The sequence below is a fragment of the Canis aureus genome, chromosome 29 (genome assembly GCF_053574225.1).
Source record: "Canis aureus isolate CA01 chromosome 29, VMU_Caureus_v.1.0, whole genome shotgun sequence".
Taxonomy (NCBI): domain Eukaryota; kingdom Metazoa; phylum Chordata; class Mammalia; order Carnivora; family Canidae; genus Canis; species Canis aureus.
In genome coordinates, this window is record NC_135639.1 from 13,876,175 (window position 1) to 13,890,850 (window position 14,676).

The 14,676-nt window shown below is 43.0% G+C and overlaps 1 protein-coding gene across 3 annotated transcripts in view; it reads left to right on the forward strand.

Moving 5' to 3' along the window:
• The window catches only part of HSPA12A (heat shock protein family A (Hsp70) member 12A), a 160,797-nt gene that overhangs the window by 867 nt on the left and 145,254 nt on the right, over positions 1–14,676 (forward strand). Inside the window, exons 2-3 of one of the 3 annotated variants that reach the window (XM_077877489.1) lie at positions 13,099–13,150; positions 13,354–13,441. In XM_077877489.1, coding sequence (XP_077733615.1) covers positions 13,354–13,441 — 88 coding nt within the window. In that variant the 5' untranslated portion in view covers positions 13,099–13,150. Of the gene's footprint in view, positions 1–11,840; positions 11,980–13,098; positions 13,151–13,353; positions 13,442–14,676 lie in introns of those variants that run through there. The other 2 variants (XM_077877491.1, XM_077877488.1) reach the window with 2 other exon arrangements.

Here is a 14,676-nt window from a genome sequence, read left to right on the forward strand (position 1 = left end):
GGCAAGACTTGGGAAGGAAAAGTGGGAGTAGAAGACGTCATTGGGTCCTATCCCTTCTCTTGTATCCTGCGAGGCTGCTTCAGTCTCTGCCCCCCGCCCCACCTTTTAAAGATTTTACCTATTTATTCATGAGAGACACACAGAAAGAGGCAGAGACACAGGCAGAGGGCGAAGCAGGTTCCCTGTGGGGAGCCTGTTATGGGACCCCATCCAGGACCGCAGGATCATGACCTGAGCCCAAGGCAGATGCTCAACCACTGAGCCACCCAGGCGTCCCTCTCTGTCGTTTTAAATCCCGCCGCCTCCATGGCTTCGTTGCACCTGCCAGGTGTCCTGCGCAACGATAGAGCTTCTTGTGCCTTCTGCTCTAGATAATTCTGCAGGAATGGGCCGAGATGGACAGGGTGTTCTCGTTCTGCTCTTGCCTCTTTGTGTTCCTGACTTACGCAGATCACCTAAAACATCTATGCTGTGTTTTGCTCATCCGGAAAGCAATCCAATCTAGTCTGCCTGCTTCACAAGTCACTTAGGATAAAATGAGAAAATGAATGAGAAAACAATTTAAAGCCAGATAGGTATTTTCGCTAGGTGCATGTAGCTGTATAAAATATGTGATTCAATAAATACTGTTAGAGGAACCCAGACATGTACCTCTTTCTGAACTCCCTCAGAGTTGTCTCTGAATCTCTAATGGAACGTCTCACTTTCTGAGGGTGCGACAGATCATCACAGGCCTGCCTTATCCTCCTTGCTTAGTGGAAATCTCTCCATGGTAGGACCACAGTCTGAGTCACCCTCATAAACCCTCAGAGCGTGGGTGGGCAGGGACAGAGCATGTGCTCTGCTGCATAGGTGTTGAATGAACCTTTATACAAAAGAAGCCAGTGCAGTTGCTGCTGTTGTGCCCATTGCACTGGGTGCCTTTCCTCCTAGCCCCGTGGATGGAAGGCACCCCCTCTCCTTAGATGCCCATCCTTCAATGCCTGGCTGAGTCCCACATCTGCAGAGAAACCGTGCTCCACACCAGCTCTCCTCACTTAACCCTTCCTTTTTTTCTGAACTCCTTCCCCACTTGTAGCCTGGACCACAAAGCTTACCTCTCAGAGATATCTTGACTCATTTGACCCTTTAATGGAAGGTTGAAAGTATCCTGGGCTGGGACCACCACATTTTGGAATCTCCCATCTATAATCTACTCCACTGGCTTCTAGGTTCTGTGAGGACAGAGATGTGGTCTGTCTTGTCCACCATTGTGTCCCCAGTAGATTACCTTACAGAATCATTGCTCAGTAAATATACTTGAATGAATGAATGGATTTTATATATAATAAATGCATAATAAATACTTAACTCGAAATGTTTTCAAATTGAGTGAATAATGAATACAGCAGGCTGGCTGGAGCAAAAGATTTGTTTTCAGTAATAATGAGACATCAGGATGGAAGAGTAGGGTATGCAAGATGGAAGTGGTGTTTTAGAGAGTTAGCAGGCAGCAGTGAGTAAGCTTGGTGAGTCTTTAGTTGTACAGAGAGCAGGAGACCCAGGTAGAAAATCATGTCGATGTAAGGGCCTGAACCACACTGGTAGCAATGGCAAGAGACGGATGACAGAGTTAATAGGGAGAAGAATGGCAGTCATTGTGAGTGAGTGGTTGTGGGGTTGGGGGACCAAAGATGATGCTATTGAGGATGGCTTGTAGAGTTCTTTTACAATTGATAGAAATGGGGTAGATGAACAAGTGATGAGGTCTTGATGGAAGGAACATGATGCATTTGGTTTTAGATGCGTGGAACTTGGGGAACACTGGTATCTCAGAGATCACTCATTCATCCATCCACGGAACTTAAAAGTTGAAATAAAAATAGATGAATCCTCTGGAGGGAAAAGCGAAAAAAAAGTCCTCTTGAAGCAAGGACCTAAATACTGAGAAAGGAATATATTTAGGACATAGGAGGAGGGTAAGGTGCTATAACAGGCAATAAGCAAAAAGAGCCTAGGGAAAAGAGAAAAGAGTCCAGCTCATGAGGTCTGAGGCAGAGAGTTTTGTGTTAGATGTGCATGTGTATATACGCATAGAATAAAATCTGAAACAACATACTTTAAGCACATTAATTGTGTTGTCCTAGGGTAATGAGATCATTGGGAGCTTTAATTTTCTTTTTATATATTAGTAGTATCTGATTTTCCTAAAATGAATGTACTACTTGTATGACTTTGAACAATGACATTAAAATATTTGAAGGAAGAATATCAAGTCACATTAAAGATTGAGATTAAAGAAGAATTAAAGACTGACAAAAGATCGTTAAGAACACAGTTGTTTCCTTATAGAATCATCCCATTCTCTTAAAAATAAAACTACATGTGGGCCAAATAAGTAGCTAAAACTACCATCGTTGTTTACTTCTGTCATTCAGCCCATTGAAAAATATTTATTGAATGTCTGCCATGTGCCAGATACTGCTCTGGGCACTGAGAACAGCTGTGAATAAAATAGGTAACATTTCTTCCCTTTATGGCACTTAAGTTCTCGTGGCCCTTGATCCTAGCACTTATATCCTGGTGAGCCTTCAGGACAATAAACTGCATTAAGAGACGTGAAAGCATTTTGAAAAGTTGGTATGCTAGGGGTTTATTAACATCCTATTAGTGTTGACAGATCCAGATGAAATAAAATGACTTTTCACGACTATTTCAATTTTCTTATTTTCTATAGCTATTAGAAGCACTGGGTTTTAGCTGTAAAATATATTCATGTGCATGACTACTGTATACATACTTCTCACATTCCTTGTTTTAGTACCTTAGTGACTGTACTTCCATTTCATATTGAGACTGAATGTCCAGGGGCGCTCACAGAGCATCAGAGCTTGAAAGACTTTGAGTGCTGCTAACCCTAAAAGTATAAAGAGGGGTTTTATACCTATAAACAGGTGTGAGTAGGGGGAAAGGAAAAGAAAGGAAGGAAAATCAGAGGAAAGTCTCAGGGGATAAGGAAAGTTTTGGAACATATCCCGGGAGGGAGGATGGGACTATACTCTCCTCCTTTAGAGTGAGGACACAGATATGACTATTGGCTTCCCATGGGTGGGGCGCCAGCAGTGGAAGCGATGTATGGTGTAGGACAAGGGCTGTTTGAGGATTAGAAGACAGATTGGAGTCCCAGCTTTCCCCAAAATCTAGATCTCATCAATCAGTGTTTCCTAAGCTTTTTGAATATGAAGATTCCTTTTTAACAACAAAAAATTGAGGAAACCGCCCCTTCCATACAATAGTGGTTATAAGCAGTGAGGAAAAATTCAGTAGTATGTCTGGAGCAATTGTATTTCATTCATGTAAACTCCATCCATACAAGAAAGAATACATGTATAGGCGAGCCTCTCTCCAGTGTCAGGTGTGTGTCTGGTGAACATTTGGCATGGTGAGCCCCTTGCCCACAGTGTGCGGGCTTCTCAGGAACCTCCACTGAGAACCATAGAACCAGGCCTCTCCATCCTAGACCTCAGTTGTTTTGTAGCTCTGATCCAAGATAAAACATCGGGACATATTAGCCTAGTCCTATCTGCTAAATGAAGGCCCTTCATGGAGGAAATCATTCTTCAGTCTGCATTTCAAAAAGGATTTCTAAGCCATGTCAGACGTTTCCTAAATGAATGAGGATAAAGAAAAATATATTTGTTCATTTTCTGTTAATCCTTTTCAACACCTTTATATAAATTGGAACTTGTTTGCCATGACTTTAATGTTCAGAAGTGATTGTTTAGATGTAATTTTGGGGTTGCTATCAAGTGCTTGTTAATTCTTGCCTGCATTTGCCATCTGTGTTGAATATCATTTTTCATAGGGAACTAATGAACATGATTGCAGGTGCCTTTAATCATAGAATCATAGAAACCGGAGATAGAATAGATGGAAATGTTGCCTTTTCCCCATCTAGAAAATGGGATTAATAATGTTACCCCTCCTTGCCTAGTTGTCATGAATGAGAAATAGGATTGCCAAGCTAATTGCAATATAAAGAGCTGTAAATTAAATACTAAGTAAGAGAGTAGGAATGATTTGACTAATAATAAAATGTTTTTTGTAATTTGATTTTTTTCATTACCGATGTCTCCCAGCAGTAGTCATTACCCCTGTGCTAGAAATAACAACAAAAACCAGGGCAGCAACTACATTGATGGAGAACTTTTGTCTGCCTGGGGTTTTTCTTATGTCATCCCATTGAATCTGCAAAGCAACCACAAAAGGTAAGCAATTGGCCTGAAGGAAGTGACATAGTTAGCAAATGCTGGAGATGGAATTTGAACCCAGACCCAGAGGACTCCAGTGTTCATGCATTTACACCCCATCTCCCCTCCCCATCCTGCCCTGCCATGCTCCACTACGTCAATCTTGTAGAGATTGAACCTAGAAATCTTGTAGTCAGATCCATCTGTCTCATGTCAGCGATTGCTAGGCTCTTGGCCATCCTTCCTGGAGAAGCCTGTTGAGTTGCTCACACTGAGATCTTGGAGAAAGGAGCCTGGGTAGATGGTATTAATCTCTTGATCACTGGTTCTCAATCTAAGCTGCACATTAGAATCACTTGGGGATTCTACTAGATTCTGGTTGAATATGAGCACCGTTAGAATTTAAGCACCATGAAAAGGAGGGTTATCTATTCACTGCTGTAGTATCAAAAATATATTGATACTGGGGCCCTATCCCAGATCTATTAAATCGGAATCTTCAGGGGTGGGGCTCACACAGGTGTTTTTTAAATATATGATATTAATATGCAGCCAAATATTCTGCTAAGAGATTTCTTTGAGGATCATGTCAGAAAGAGAATGGGTAAGGCTTCACACAGGAATGCTTTAATAGTGGACAGAGCCAAGAAGGCCTGGAAATGTTGGGCCTTGGAACCAGACCATATGTGTTCAAGCCCTGGTTCTTCCAGTTCCTAGCTGTGTGACTTTGTGCATGTTACTTGACCTCTCTGAGCCCATTTGTTCATCAACTGATACTTTCAATTTCATAGTATTGCTATTGGATTAAACTTGAAAATCCATGGAAACTTCTTCCCACTATGTCTAACAAAGAATAAATGATGTCACTATTACCAAAGAAATTAAGGAGAAGGAAAATAACATTTTTAGAGTTTTGCAATATTTATCTTAAAACCTTTATTTAGCTTTGTACAGAAATTCAGGTGGAATTGAGTTGAATTAAATGATAAGGGAACCCCTTCCCCCTTTTAAAACAGTATTAGTGACCTTTTGAGATAATCAGACCTCCTGGTAATCTATCACTTTTGTTTTAACCTTTACCATTTGTGCAAAATTATATAGTTGATGCATTATTTCTCTCTTGTTTCCCAAAGAAAGCAGAAAGCCGGAGCCGTGGTTGTAATGTGAGTGCTCAAAGCTGGCATCCTGTCAAAGGCTGTTTTAGATCTAGCCTTCTGGTCATTTGTTCAGAGGGCTTTGACACTGAAGACCAAAAGATACTGCGGGAGATGCTATTGCTGGCAGTTTAATTGGCATTTTTCAGGGTATAGACACACAGTTTCTGTATAGGCAGAATGAAACTGGAAGTAGGGCAGTTATCCAGTGAGCTTAGACAGTAAAAAGAAAGGGGGAAAATCAGGCAAAAGAAATTCTTTAAAGCAAACTATTTTGCCATTTTAAAATAGATACTTTTCTAACTTTGTAGAAGTAGATATAACCTAAGAGGATTTCTGTGACATAATTATGGGGTTAATAAAGCAAATGAACACATATGAAATATCCTACAAAGGCCAGGCTTTCTAATTTGTACTTCTTCTCTTAATATAAAAGTAGCAAAATAAATATCGTAATTGTGTTTATTGTGAATGAAGAAAATGTTAAACATCTTTCCCACAGAGGGAGCAGCAAAGAAGAAAAAGAGGAGAAATCTCAGTTAAGAGGACCAGTTAGATGTTTTATCAAGTTATAGCTGAAAATGTTTTCTCTGTAACTGCTGCAAACATTGATCTGGTTTGTTTCCTGGCCTTGAGAGTGGTGTGCCCAACTATTTTGTTGTTGCGCTTGAATGAGAGCCAATAAATTGTTTGACTTTTGTAATTAAACTTAAGAACTTGATTGAAGGGGATTTTAGCTTCCCTGAAAATGTACTTTAAGTTAATCTGCTTAAGGGGAATTATCTATTTCTTATTAGTGAAATCAAAACACTCTATGCCTTTCTAACTGATGATTTCTATGGGCCTGGTCATGAATCTTATGGTCATGTTAAACGTCAAATATTATTTGAGGGATTTAAAAAATTCAGTTGTCAAAAATTTAGGACTTGACCTTTGATATTTGTTGTTGACAAAATGTAGAGTCATATTTGTTTTCTTTTTCTTCCTTGATTTGCCTTTTTTTGGGTCCTGCTTCAGACATCTGAGAATTTTTGTTCCTTGAAATAAAATCTTTTAAAATTAAAAAAAATTGTAGTCATAGATGCAGATGGGAATGATTTCTTTTGGGGGAGTAATTTAAAAAAAATTGTAGTCATAGATGTAGATGAGGCTTATTTCTTTGGGGGGAGTAATTTTGGGGAGGAAATTCCCAGGAATTTTTAGCAAAAGCATTTTAGGCAAATTTCTCAGTATTGATTTGATTTAATTGCATCACTTTTATATGTGACAATTATATGTAAGTTACTATCATTGGGGCCCAAAATTATTTAATTATTTAAGGTGACATTTGTGAATGCATCTCTAATGCCAGTCTAATGTGTTAGATTAAACTTCTGTGTAATTAAAAAAATACACAGCATTGTATGTTAACAAGGGACAGTGGATCCTGTGTTTAGTTAAATACCATTATTATATTTTGTGATTGTACATTCAAAACCTGAAGTGGATACTGTAGAAATTAAAGAAGTAATGATCAGAATTAGTTTCTCAGAAAAATGTTTTCATTAACACTTAAGGAGAGATGTGGTCAGGATGAAAGGCTAAAATGTTATTTCTAATGTGGAAATAATTTTAACATATTTTTAATGATGCCTGTCTTCTTCTTGGGCTACAGTCAGCATAACCATCTTTAAATGCAACAGTTTGGAGATAGGAAAAGGAAAGCACGAGAGAATCTAACACAGTCATGCTCAGGAATTAAGAGTGCTGGGTATTAGAATGATTCTGTGTGAAGGCACTTTCATGTGAAATAAAAAATTGAGGCAAAGTGAGGTTGGAATAGAAGTATCTGGGTGCCTTCCCTGTCCTTCTTTTCTTTTTGTGTGTGTAGAGATACGGCCAAAGAAAGCAACATGGGTCACCAAGGATCCAGTCTCTGCCACTGCCCTTGTCAGAACTGGCCAGACTCCCAGGAGGAGGTGCCCTTGCACAACAGCTGCTGTTAGACTGTTGTAAAAATCTGAGTTGATTTATGAACAACCGGGTAATTTAAAATATCCCTGCACCATCATAGGTAACCTTCCATCCCAAAGTTCATGGCCAAATATTTGCACTCTAGCATTAGAACCGCTATGGGAATTTGAAAGTAGAGAGGACTGTGTAACGAACTCACAAGGTAGAGAATTTCACAGCAAGAGCCTCTCAGTTAACATGAAGTCTCTGTGCCTTCTAGAGAAGTCTTCTACTTCTACAGTATTAAAGGTAGACTTCCTGTTTGAGAGCACTAGTAACAGATTTCTTTTGGATGTAAAAATTCTTCCGTGCCAACACTTGTTGGAACTTTTATTAACTTGTGGGTCTGACCTAAACTTTGGTGGTCTCATCATTAAACAAGTTGCTTTCTTCTTTCTTGATAGCAAAGCTGATGGTATACAAGGGGGGAAAGTTAGGTTCCTGTGTTGATTTTGAGGATACAACATCAAAGACTGTCTTTTAGAGGGCAAGAATCAAAGACTACATTTTGTAGAATAAGGACAAAAACAACTCTTAAAGTATGATGTTTGAATCAACTAAAAATGTGTGGCTATCAGTTTACAAGCTTTAAGTTGTATATTTTCCCTTGTATCATTATTTATTACTTTCCTGAAAATCCAGGCATTTTGAATTCTTAACTAAGACCATAGCAGGAAAAATGTACAGTTAATATTTTTTGTATATTTCTTATAAAGCAGCTATTGTTGGAAAGAAAATAGGTTTCTTGAGACAGTTATAAATCTGTAAAAGCAAGAAATGCAATCGAAATGAGGCATTGAAAATAAAATTTAAAGATCTTTTCATTTGTTTTTGCAATAGACTTTATGTCCAAGTATTATTTGTTATATGAGAATAGAAGAAATCACCACGTGTTTTTTTTTTTAACTAAAAATAATCATTTTTACCTTCCCTTGTGTATGTTGTCTGGGTTTGGTTCTAACCCACTAGGGGTGTGCCTTGAACTTTTCACACTCTTTCCAAGCCCTAGTGCTAAGAAACAAACGCGATGCTACTTGGCACAAAATTTGGCTCTGGCTGGTGGATCAGAAAATGTCACACACATGCATCTCTGCTCTCTGGGGTGAAGGCTCAGCTGCCACATCAGGATCAGCCCCTGTGATTACTGTGGTTATGAGCAACTCCCCCTCACTCTCCAAATTTAGACTGCAGGATATACACCTCACACCAGCCTATCTCGTCTATTTTTCACAAGATACGTAGGTAAAAATGTAAGGTTTTTAATGGTTGGTGTCTACGACTAGTCCTTTGGTTCGGTCTTACGTGTGTTGATTACTCAAGGGCATCTGTCTCAGTTGGATATTTTAAAATAAGCTGGACTCTGGAAGGCTTGGATTGGAAGAAAGGGGCTGTGATCCTGCATCACACAAACTGGAGAGAAACCGTATGGTAACGCTTCTTTGGCTACTTAGTGCATTCTGACTGTTGAAAGACAAGGCAACTTGGCAGCATGTAATTCTAAGAAAATTGTAAGAAACAAAATAGAACCGAGCTCCTCGTGGGGGTGGGGGGCGAAGTCTGTGCTCACACAGCTTCGGTGTTGTCTGACGGCGTCACAAACACTGTAGGTGCAGTGTTGATTTAGGATGAGCCCGTGCATTCCGCCGAGGGATGAGATAGCAAAATCTTTTTCTTCCCTTAGCCAGTGGTTCTATGTTAATTCAGGAGCTATAAAGCAGATTTTAAACTGACATCATTTTCTAACTGGGAAGGAAGTGCACCTTACAGCTGGAATACAAACATTGCAACAGGTACTATTGTCCATCAGCTCCATGTGAACTTTTTATTTGAGTATAAAGGATCTTAACATTTCAGTGGATGCATGTCAGTAGCAGGTGTAAACACTAAACAAATAAAGGGCTCAGGCTGAAATACCTGTGGCTCTCACTACATAGGTAAATATACAGGACCTGATTATGAAGAATGTTAGCTTTTACCCTAGAGAACAAACATGTTTTAGCCTTGGGATATAACTCTCATTGCCGTGTGAACATATCATCAGTCAGGTGTGCAGACACAGACATGATGCAGCATTTTAAAATATATTCTTTTATTTTTAAACACATGCCCAACATCTTGACAAACCCTATTTAGTGTGAAGGTCAAATGCACGTAACCCAAAGCTAATTAATTTCTACCTTGTGGAGTCAGGTGGTTTCAAATGTGCGGCAAGGACCCACGTGAGCAATGAGATGTGAATCCCCATTTTGTTGTTTCTGAACTTTGGAATTCTATCCAGGCCTTTTACATCACGTACGGATACATGAAAAAGGAGGATGTAGAAGCGAAACCAGTCCTGGGGCTGCTGTCAGCTTTGACGCTGGTTCCACTGACCGCCTGCTTTGTTGACCTGTTTTTGTCCCCTTCATATGTTCTTTCTCCCCCCTCCAGAAATATGGTGAAACGGTGTTCACACCATCCACCCAGTCTCACTCTGGGAGTTCATGCGGAGGACAGCAGCCTGAGCACCAGCAGCAGGCCAACCACCACCTTCCCCACATGCCTGCTTCCTGGGCCATCTTTTGCAAGGGGGTTTGGGATTCTAGCCCTAGAGGATCCAGGCTCCTCGTTGTGGCTGCAGGGACTTAACCCATTCTTACTCTGTCTTGACCGCCTGTCTAATAGGCAAAGCTGTTAGAGCTCTGTGGTCATTTTTACTGCTTATTTGTTTCCATTGTAGGAATCATCTTTATAGATTAAAAAAAAAAATCATAGAGCCAGCCAGGACTTTTTTAGTTCCATGCCCTCCTTTTACACACACACACACAGACACACACACATCTTCATATAATCAAATAGAAAAACCTTTAGTTGCTGGTGAAAAGCTGTCAACGTAATTCTTCTATTCAGGAATCAATTTATTTAATGGACTTAAAGATTTTTAAAAATTCTCTTCATTATGGATAAAGGAAGAATACCCTTTATGATACATGTTTTTTTTTTTTTTGGTAAAATATGTGTAATTGCCCCAACTGAATGTCAGGCATATTCTGACAATATTACAAGATTTAAAAATCTACAGTCCCAAATTCCTAAATTCCAAGGAAAAAGTGCCGCCCCTGTTTACAGTTGTGAAACTTGTACCATGGCCTCTCAGAGGGTTAGCTGTAAAAAGTTCTGTGGCTTTCTTCAGATTTATAATTTTCAGTGGCCTTTTTGTAGCTGTGGTTCTCTCTACTCCAGTTTGTGGAGTAAGGAGGCAGATGTTTTCGCCTACTTATAAAATGCAGTAATAAGCATGTCCACTGCCCTTACTTCATCAGCTACAAAAAATATTCATGGTTCATCTGGCTGGAAGGTGATTCACCTGCAGCTTTGTTCCCCGGAACTAGTAACACGCCAGCATCTCATTTAGCAAGTGGTGCTTCTCACCAATTAAACTGAAAAAAAAAAAAAAAAAGTCTCTCTCTCTTACTCAGATGCAGACTTAGGCTTTCACCTGTCAGAGGAAAACGAAACCGTCACCAACCACTGTTTATTTTGCTGGCAGGTTCATGCGTATGACAAAGTGATTTTTTTTTTTTCCTCCAGGTGAATTTACTCCCCACGTTGGCGTGGCCATGACTAATAAAGTATTTATGAAAACTCAAGTGTGTGGTCCCCATTCCCACAGTGTGTCACTGCTGCCGCCAAGTGACAGACCCGAAAAGGGAAAAGAAATCAGCACATCTTAAACAATTAGAGCATCGATTCGACTTTGCAGAACCAAGGCCCCCACTCCCTTCTAGACAAAGATACCTTCCTTTCATGTGATGGGAACCAGGCCGCTCTGCTCTCCTAAATCACACTTGACCCACGTGGCCATCCCTCCGAATTCCGGGGCTTCTGAGAAAAGAATGGCAGGGCGACTACAGAAAAACAACGTCTTTCCTCTGAGCGAGCTCTATCTGATTCTAGGGTTCGAAGGGAGTTTTCTAGTTTAGTTTGGTTCATTGTCCACAGTCGCCCACAAAATCATACCGTGCTGCTGGAGGGAAAAGGCTCAGTCCTAAAAAAATCAATTAGGCGCCCGGGAGAACTTGCAGCTCTCGGGGACCCGCGAGCGCTCGGAGACCGATGCAAAGCCCGTCCCCTTGAGCCACCTCGTTCCGGAACCGGGGCTAAGAGCTTTTCAATTGCTGTGACATTTTCAGCCAGGCAAGGGAGTGGTGGTGGCGGAGCAGTGTTTTCCAGGCAATTACTTTATATTTTCAACGGAGCGATTCCCCGTCCAGGAAGGAGCGAAAGCGATCAAGTGAAATCATTAGAGGGAGAAAGAGCGAGCGGGAGAAGGGATTCATCTCATTAGCAGGTGCGGGCGCCGCGGGCTCCGGGGGGGGGGGGGGGGAGGGGGGCGGCGCGGCCTGTCACTGGCCCTTTAAGACCGAGGCCGGGTCGCCGCCGCCCCCGCCCCCGCCCCCGCCCCCGGAGCTGTTGACAGGTCTGAACCTCCCTCGCAGCCCATTGTGGCCGCAGTAGGAGGCACCTGCAGAAAATGTGCCAAAACCAGGCGGGGAGCAAGAGCTTTTCAATAAGCTCCGCAGCTGGAGAGGAGAGGCAACGCTAAACAAGCGGGCGCCGACCAGGCATGTGATGGGGAAAGGGTCAAACCCAGACACCTCCTATCGGCTTTCTGAGCGCGCTGAGCGCCGTTCGGTTCAATTTGCTGACATCTTCTAGCTGGCTTTTCTCTATTTGCTTAATATGCGGAGGTATTTAGCTTAAAAGCACTAAATACTCCATCACGGAGGAGCTCTTCTCTCCCTTTCCCATTTACTGTTATTAAGGACGTTTCCCGGTATTTTCTCTCTCTTTCTGCCCCAAACGAAGATTGTTTGCTTTTGCTTCTCTCTCTCTCTCTCTATGTGTGTGTGTGTGTGTGTGTGTGTGTGTGTGTCTCGTGGCTCCCTAGCAGGCCTCCGCCACCCCCATGCAGCCGCCGGCCTGGTTTCACTCGTTTCTTTCTTTCTTTTTTTTTTTTTTTTTTTTAAGATTTTATGTATTTATTCATGAGACACACACACACACACACAGAGGCAGGCTCCTCGCAGGGAGCCCGCCGCAGGACTCGAACCCAGGTCTCCAGGATCGCGCCCCGGGCTGAAGGTGGCGCTAAGCCTCCGAGCCGCCCCGGCTGCCCTCGCTCGTTTCTCTAATTCGGGGGCAAGCCCAGCTCTCCGGATTTGGGGTCTGGGCTGCCTTCGTAAAGCACACATCCCCCCACCCCACCTCCACCCCCGCACTGCATCTGGACGCAGCAAACCTTTGTGGGGCATCGTCCCCACGGCTGTCCTCGGGGCTTCTGCAAATGCAGAGGTAGACAAACGTGCTTCCCCTCTCCTACTGCTTAGGATCCAGCAGAGAGGCCAAGGGGCTCCCATGACCGTGGGTTTTACGAATTCGTCTTGCACCCCTGCACTTTCCTTTGTGGTACTTATAGCCCCTGGGAGAATGAGCGGGAGTGGAGGTGAAGAGGGGGGACCTGGGATGTGCCGGTGGTGGTGGAGTGGCTTTGTCCAGCTCGCCTTGAGGAGCAAGACGGCAGATTCTCACTAAGCTGGGGACCTGGTATAGCACCTCAATTTTGGCAGCTCTAAAATGTCTGGAAATCCTTACTTTTACGTGGGGCTCGCCGGTTCACATGGTATTTCCATCTACTCTGTTTTCCCCACAGGAGGTACTGAGGCATTATCTCTATCTTACAGATGAGAACACCAGGGCCAACCCCCTTGTCCAGGGCCACACAACCAGTAGGTGGTAAGTGCAGAGGCCCTCCAGGAGCCCAGCCCGTGTGCTGCCCACCTGTGCCTTTGCTTCCCTTCTACTCTGTGAGGCCTCCTCCAGCTGTTACCCAGCACACACACACACACACACACACACACACACACACTTTGAGAGCAGCGCATTAACAGATGGACACAGTGACATTTTCACAGTGAAACTCTTTTCCCCTCCTACAGATGGACAGTGTCGGCATGTACGGACTCTGTGGGTGTACAGCAAAGAGCAAAATGAAGTGTGATTCCAGGTGGGAAATACCAGCTTCAGGTAGGAAACAAACTGATTTGCGTAAGTATCAACCTTGGCATCGGGGAAGTCCTCACCCCCCACCCCCCACCCCCGAGATTTCATTCCTTTGGAGAGGGATGAGGTACAGTGAGATTGAAGCACACACAAGATATTTGCTAAATCATTGCAGAACATCTGCTCATTCCGAGTGCTAACGAGTGAGTGGGAAGAGGTACCAGAGAAAGAATATTTCAGAAGCGCCCTTGAGTCGGGGAAATGAGATTGTTTCCCAGCTCCTCAAAGCCCGGAATGGGCGATGGTTGACATCTACACTCACAGGCCCAGCTCCAGGAGAGGGACCTGGCTGGGCTCACTCCTGTCCCCTCCCTGCCCTGCTCTGCTGGGAGCTTGTGTGTGTTCAGGCCTATGCTGAGGCTGGAAGAGATTGTCTCTCCATCCTCCAAGCTTGTTTATGCTTTAACATGTCTCTCCCCGCAGAGGACCGGTCCTCTTCCTTCTTCCCCAGCGCCTCCCTCCAATTCTGGAGGAAACAAGTGGACTATTCATGTAAAAAGAGAAAGAGTGAGCTGGTGGGGGGGGGGTGGAAGGGGGGGATGCCACCGACAAACTCCATTGAAAGCCACTGGCTGTTCATTTACATTCACACTTTTTAAAAATGTTAACTAATGATGTTAAATGGTTTGCCAAAGGTCCTGGCAGGTCAGTTGTAGAAGTGTCATTTCTGCCTAATTAGGGCTCTTGTGGCTGTCCGGGGCCTCCCAGTGCAACTGGTGACAAGCCGAGAGCTGACAGCTTCAATTGGTGCCAATAGGAAGGTTGGACCGGTCATGTTTTCCAACTCAGCCAGGTGTTTGCTGAATGGGGGAGGGGGCCTGGGGAGATCTGAGCGCTTCCATGATCCGTCTTCTTTCACGGCTGCCTGGCAAGTCCTCTCCCTTTGCCTGTCTTGTCTTGTGTCAAGGTCAAGAATGGGCTTTGCTAAATCAGCAATTTGGGTTATCTCTGGGAGGTCATTAGCAATCCCCAGCCCAGACATTTCAAGTGGTCTCAGGCCCCAGATGCGAGGTTTTTTTTTTTTTTTTTTTTTTTTTTCTCCCTAAAATCGGAAAGTAGGAAAAGGAAAGTTTTAAGTAAAAAAACAAAACAAAAACCACACACAAAAACAACAGTAGGAAGAAAACAGAACAGACCAAAAAGGCCCCAGAAAACTCTGCATAGCCATCAGAGTGTTAAGCCTCTGAAGACGTTCATAA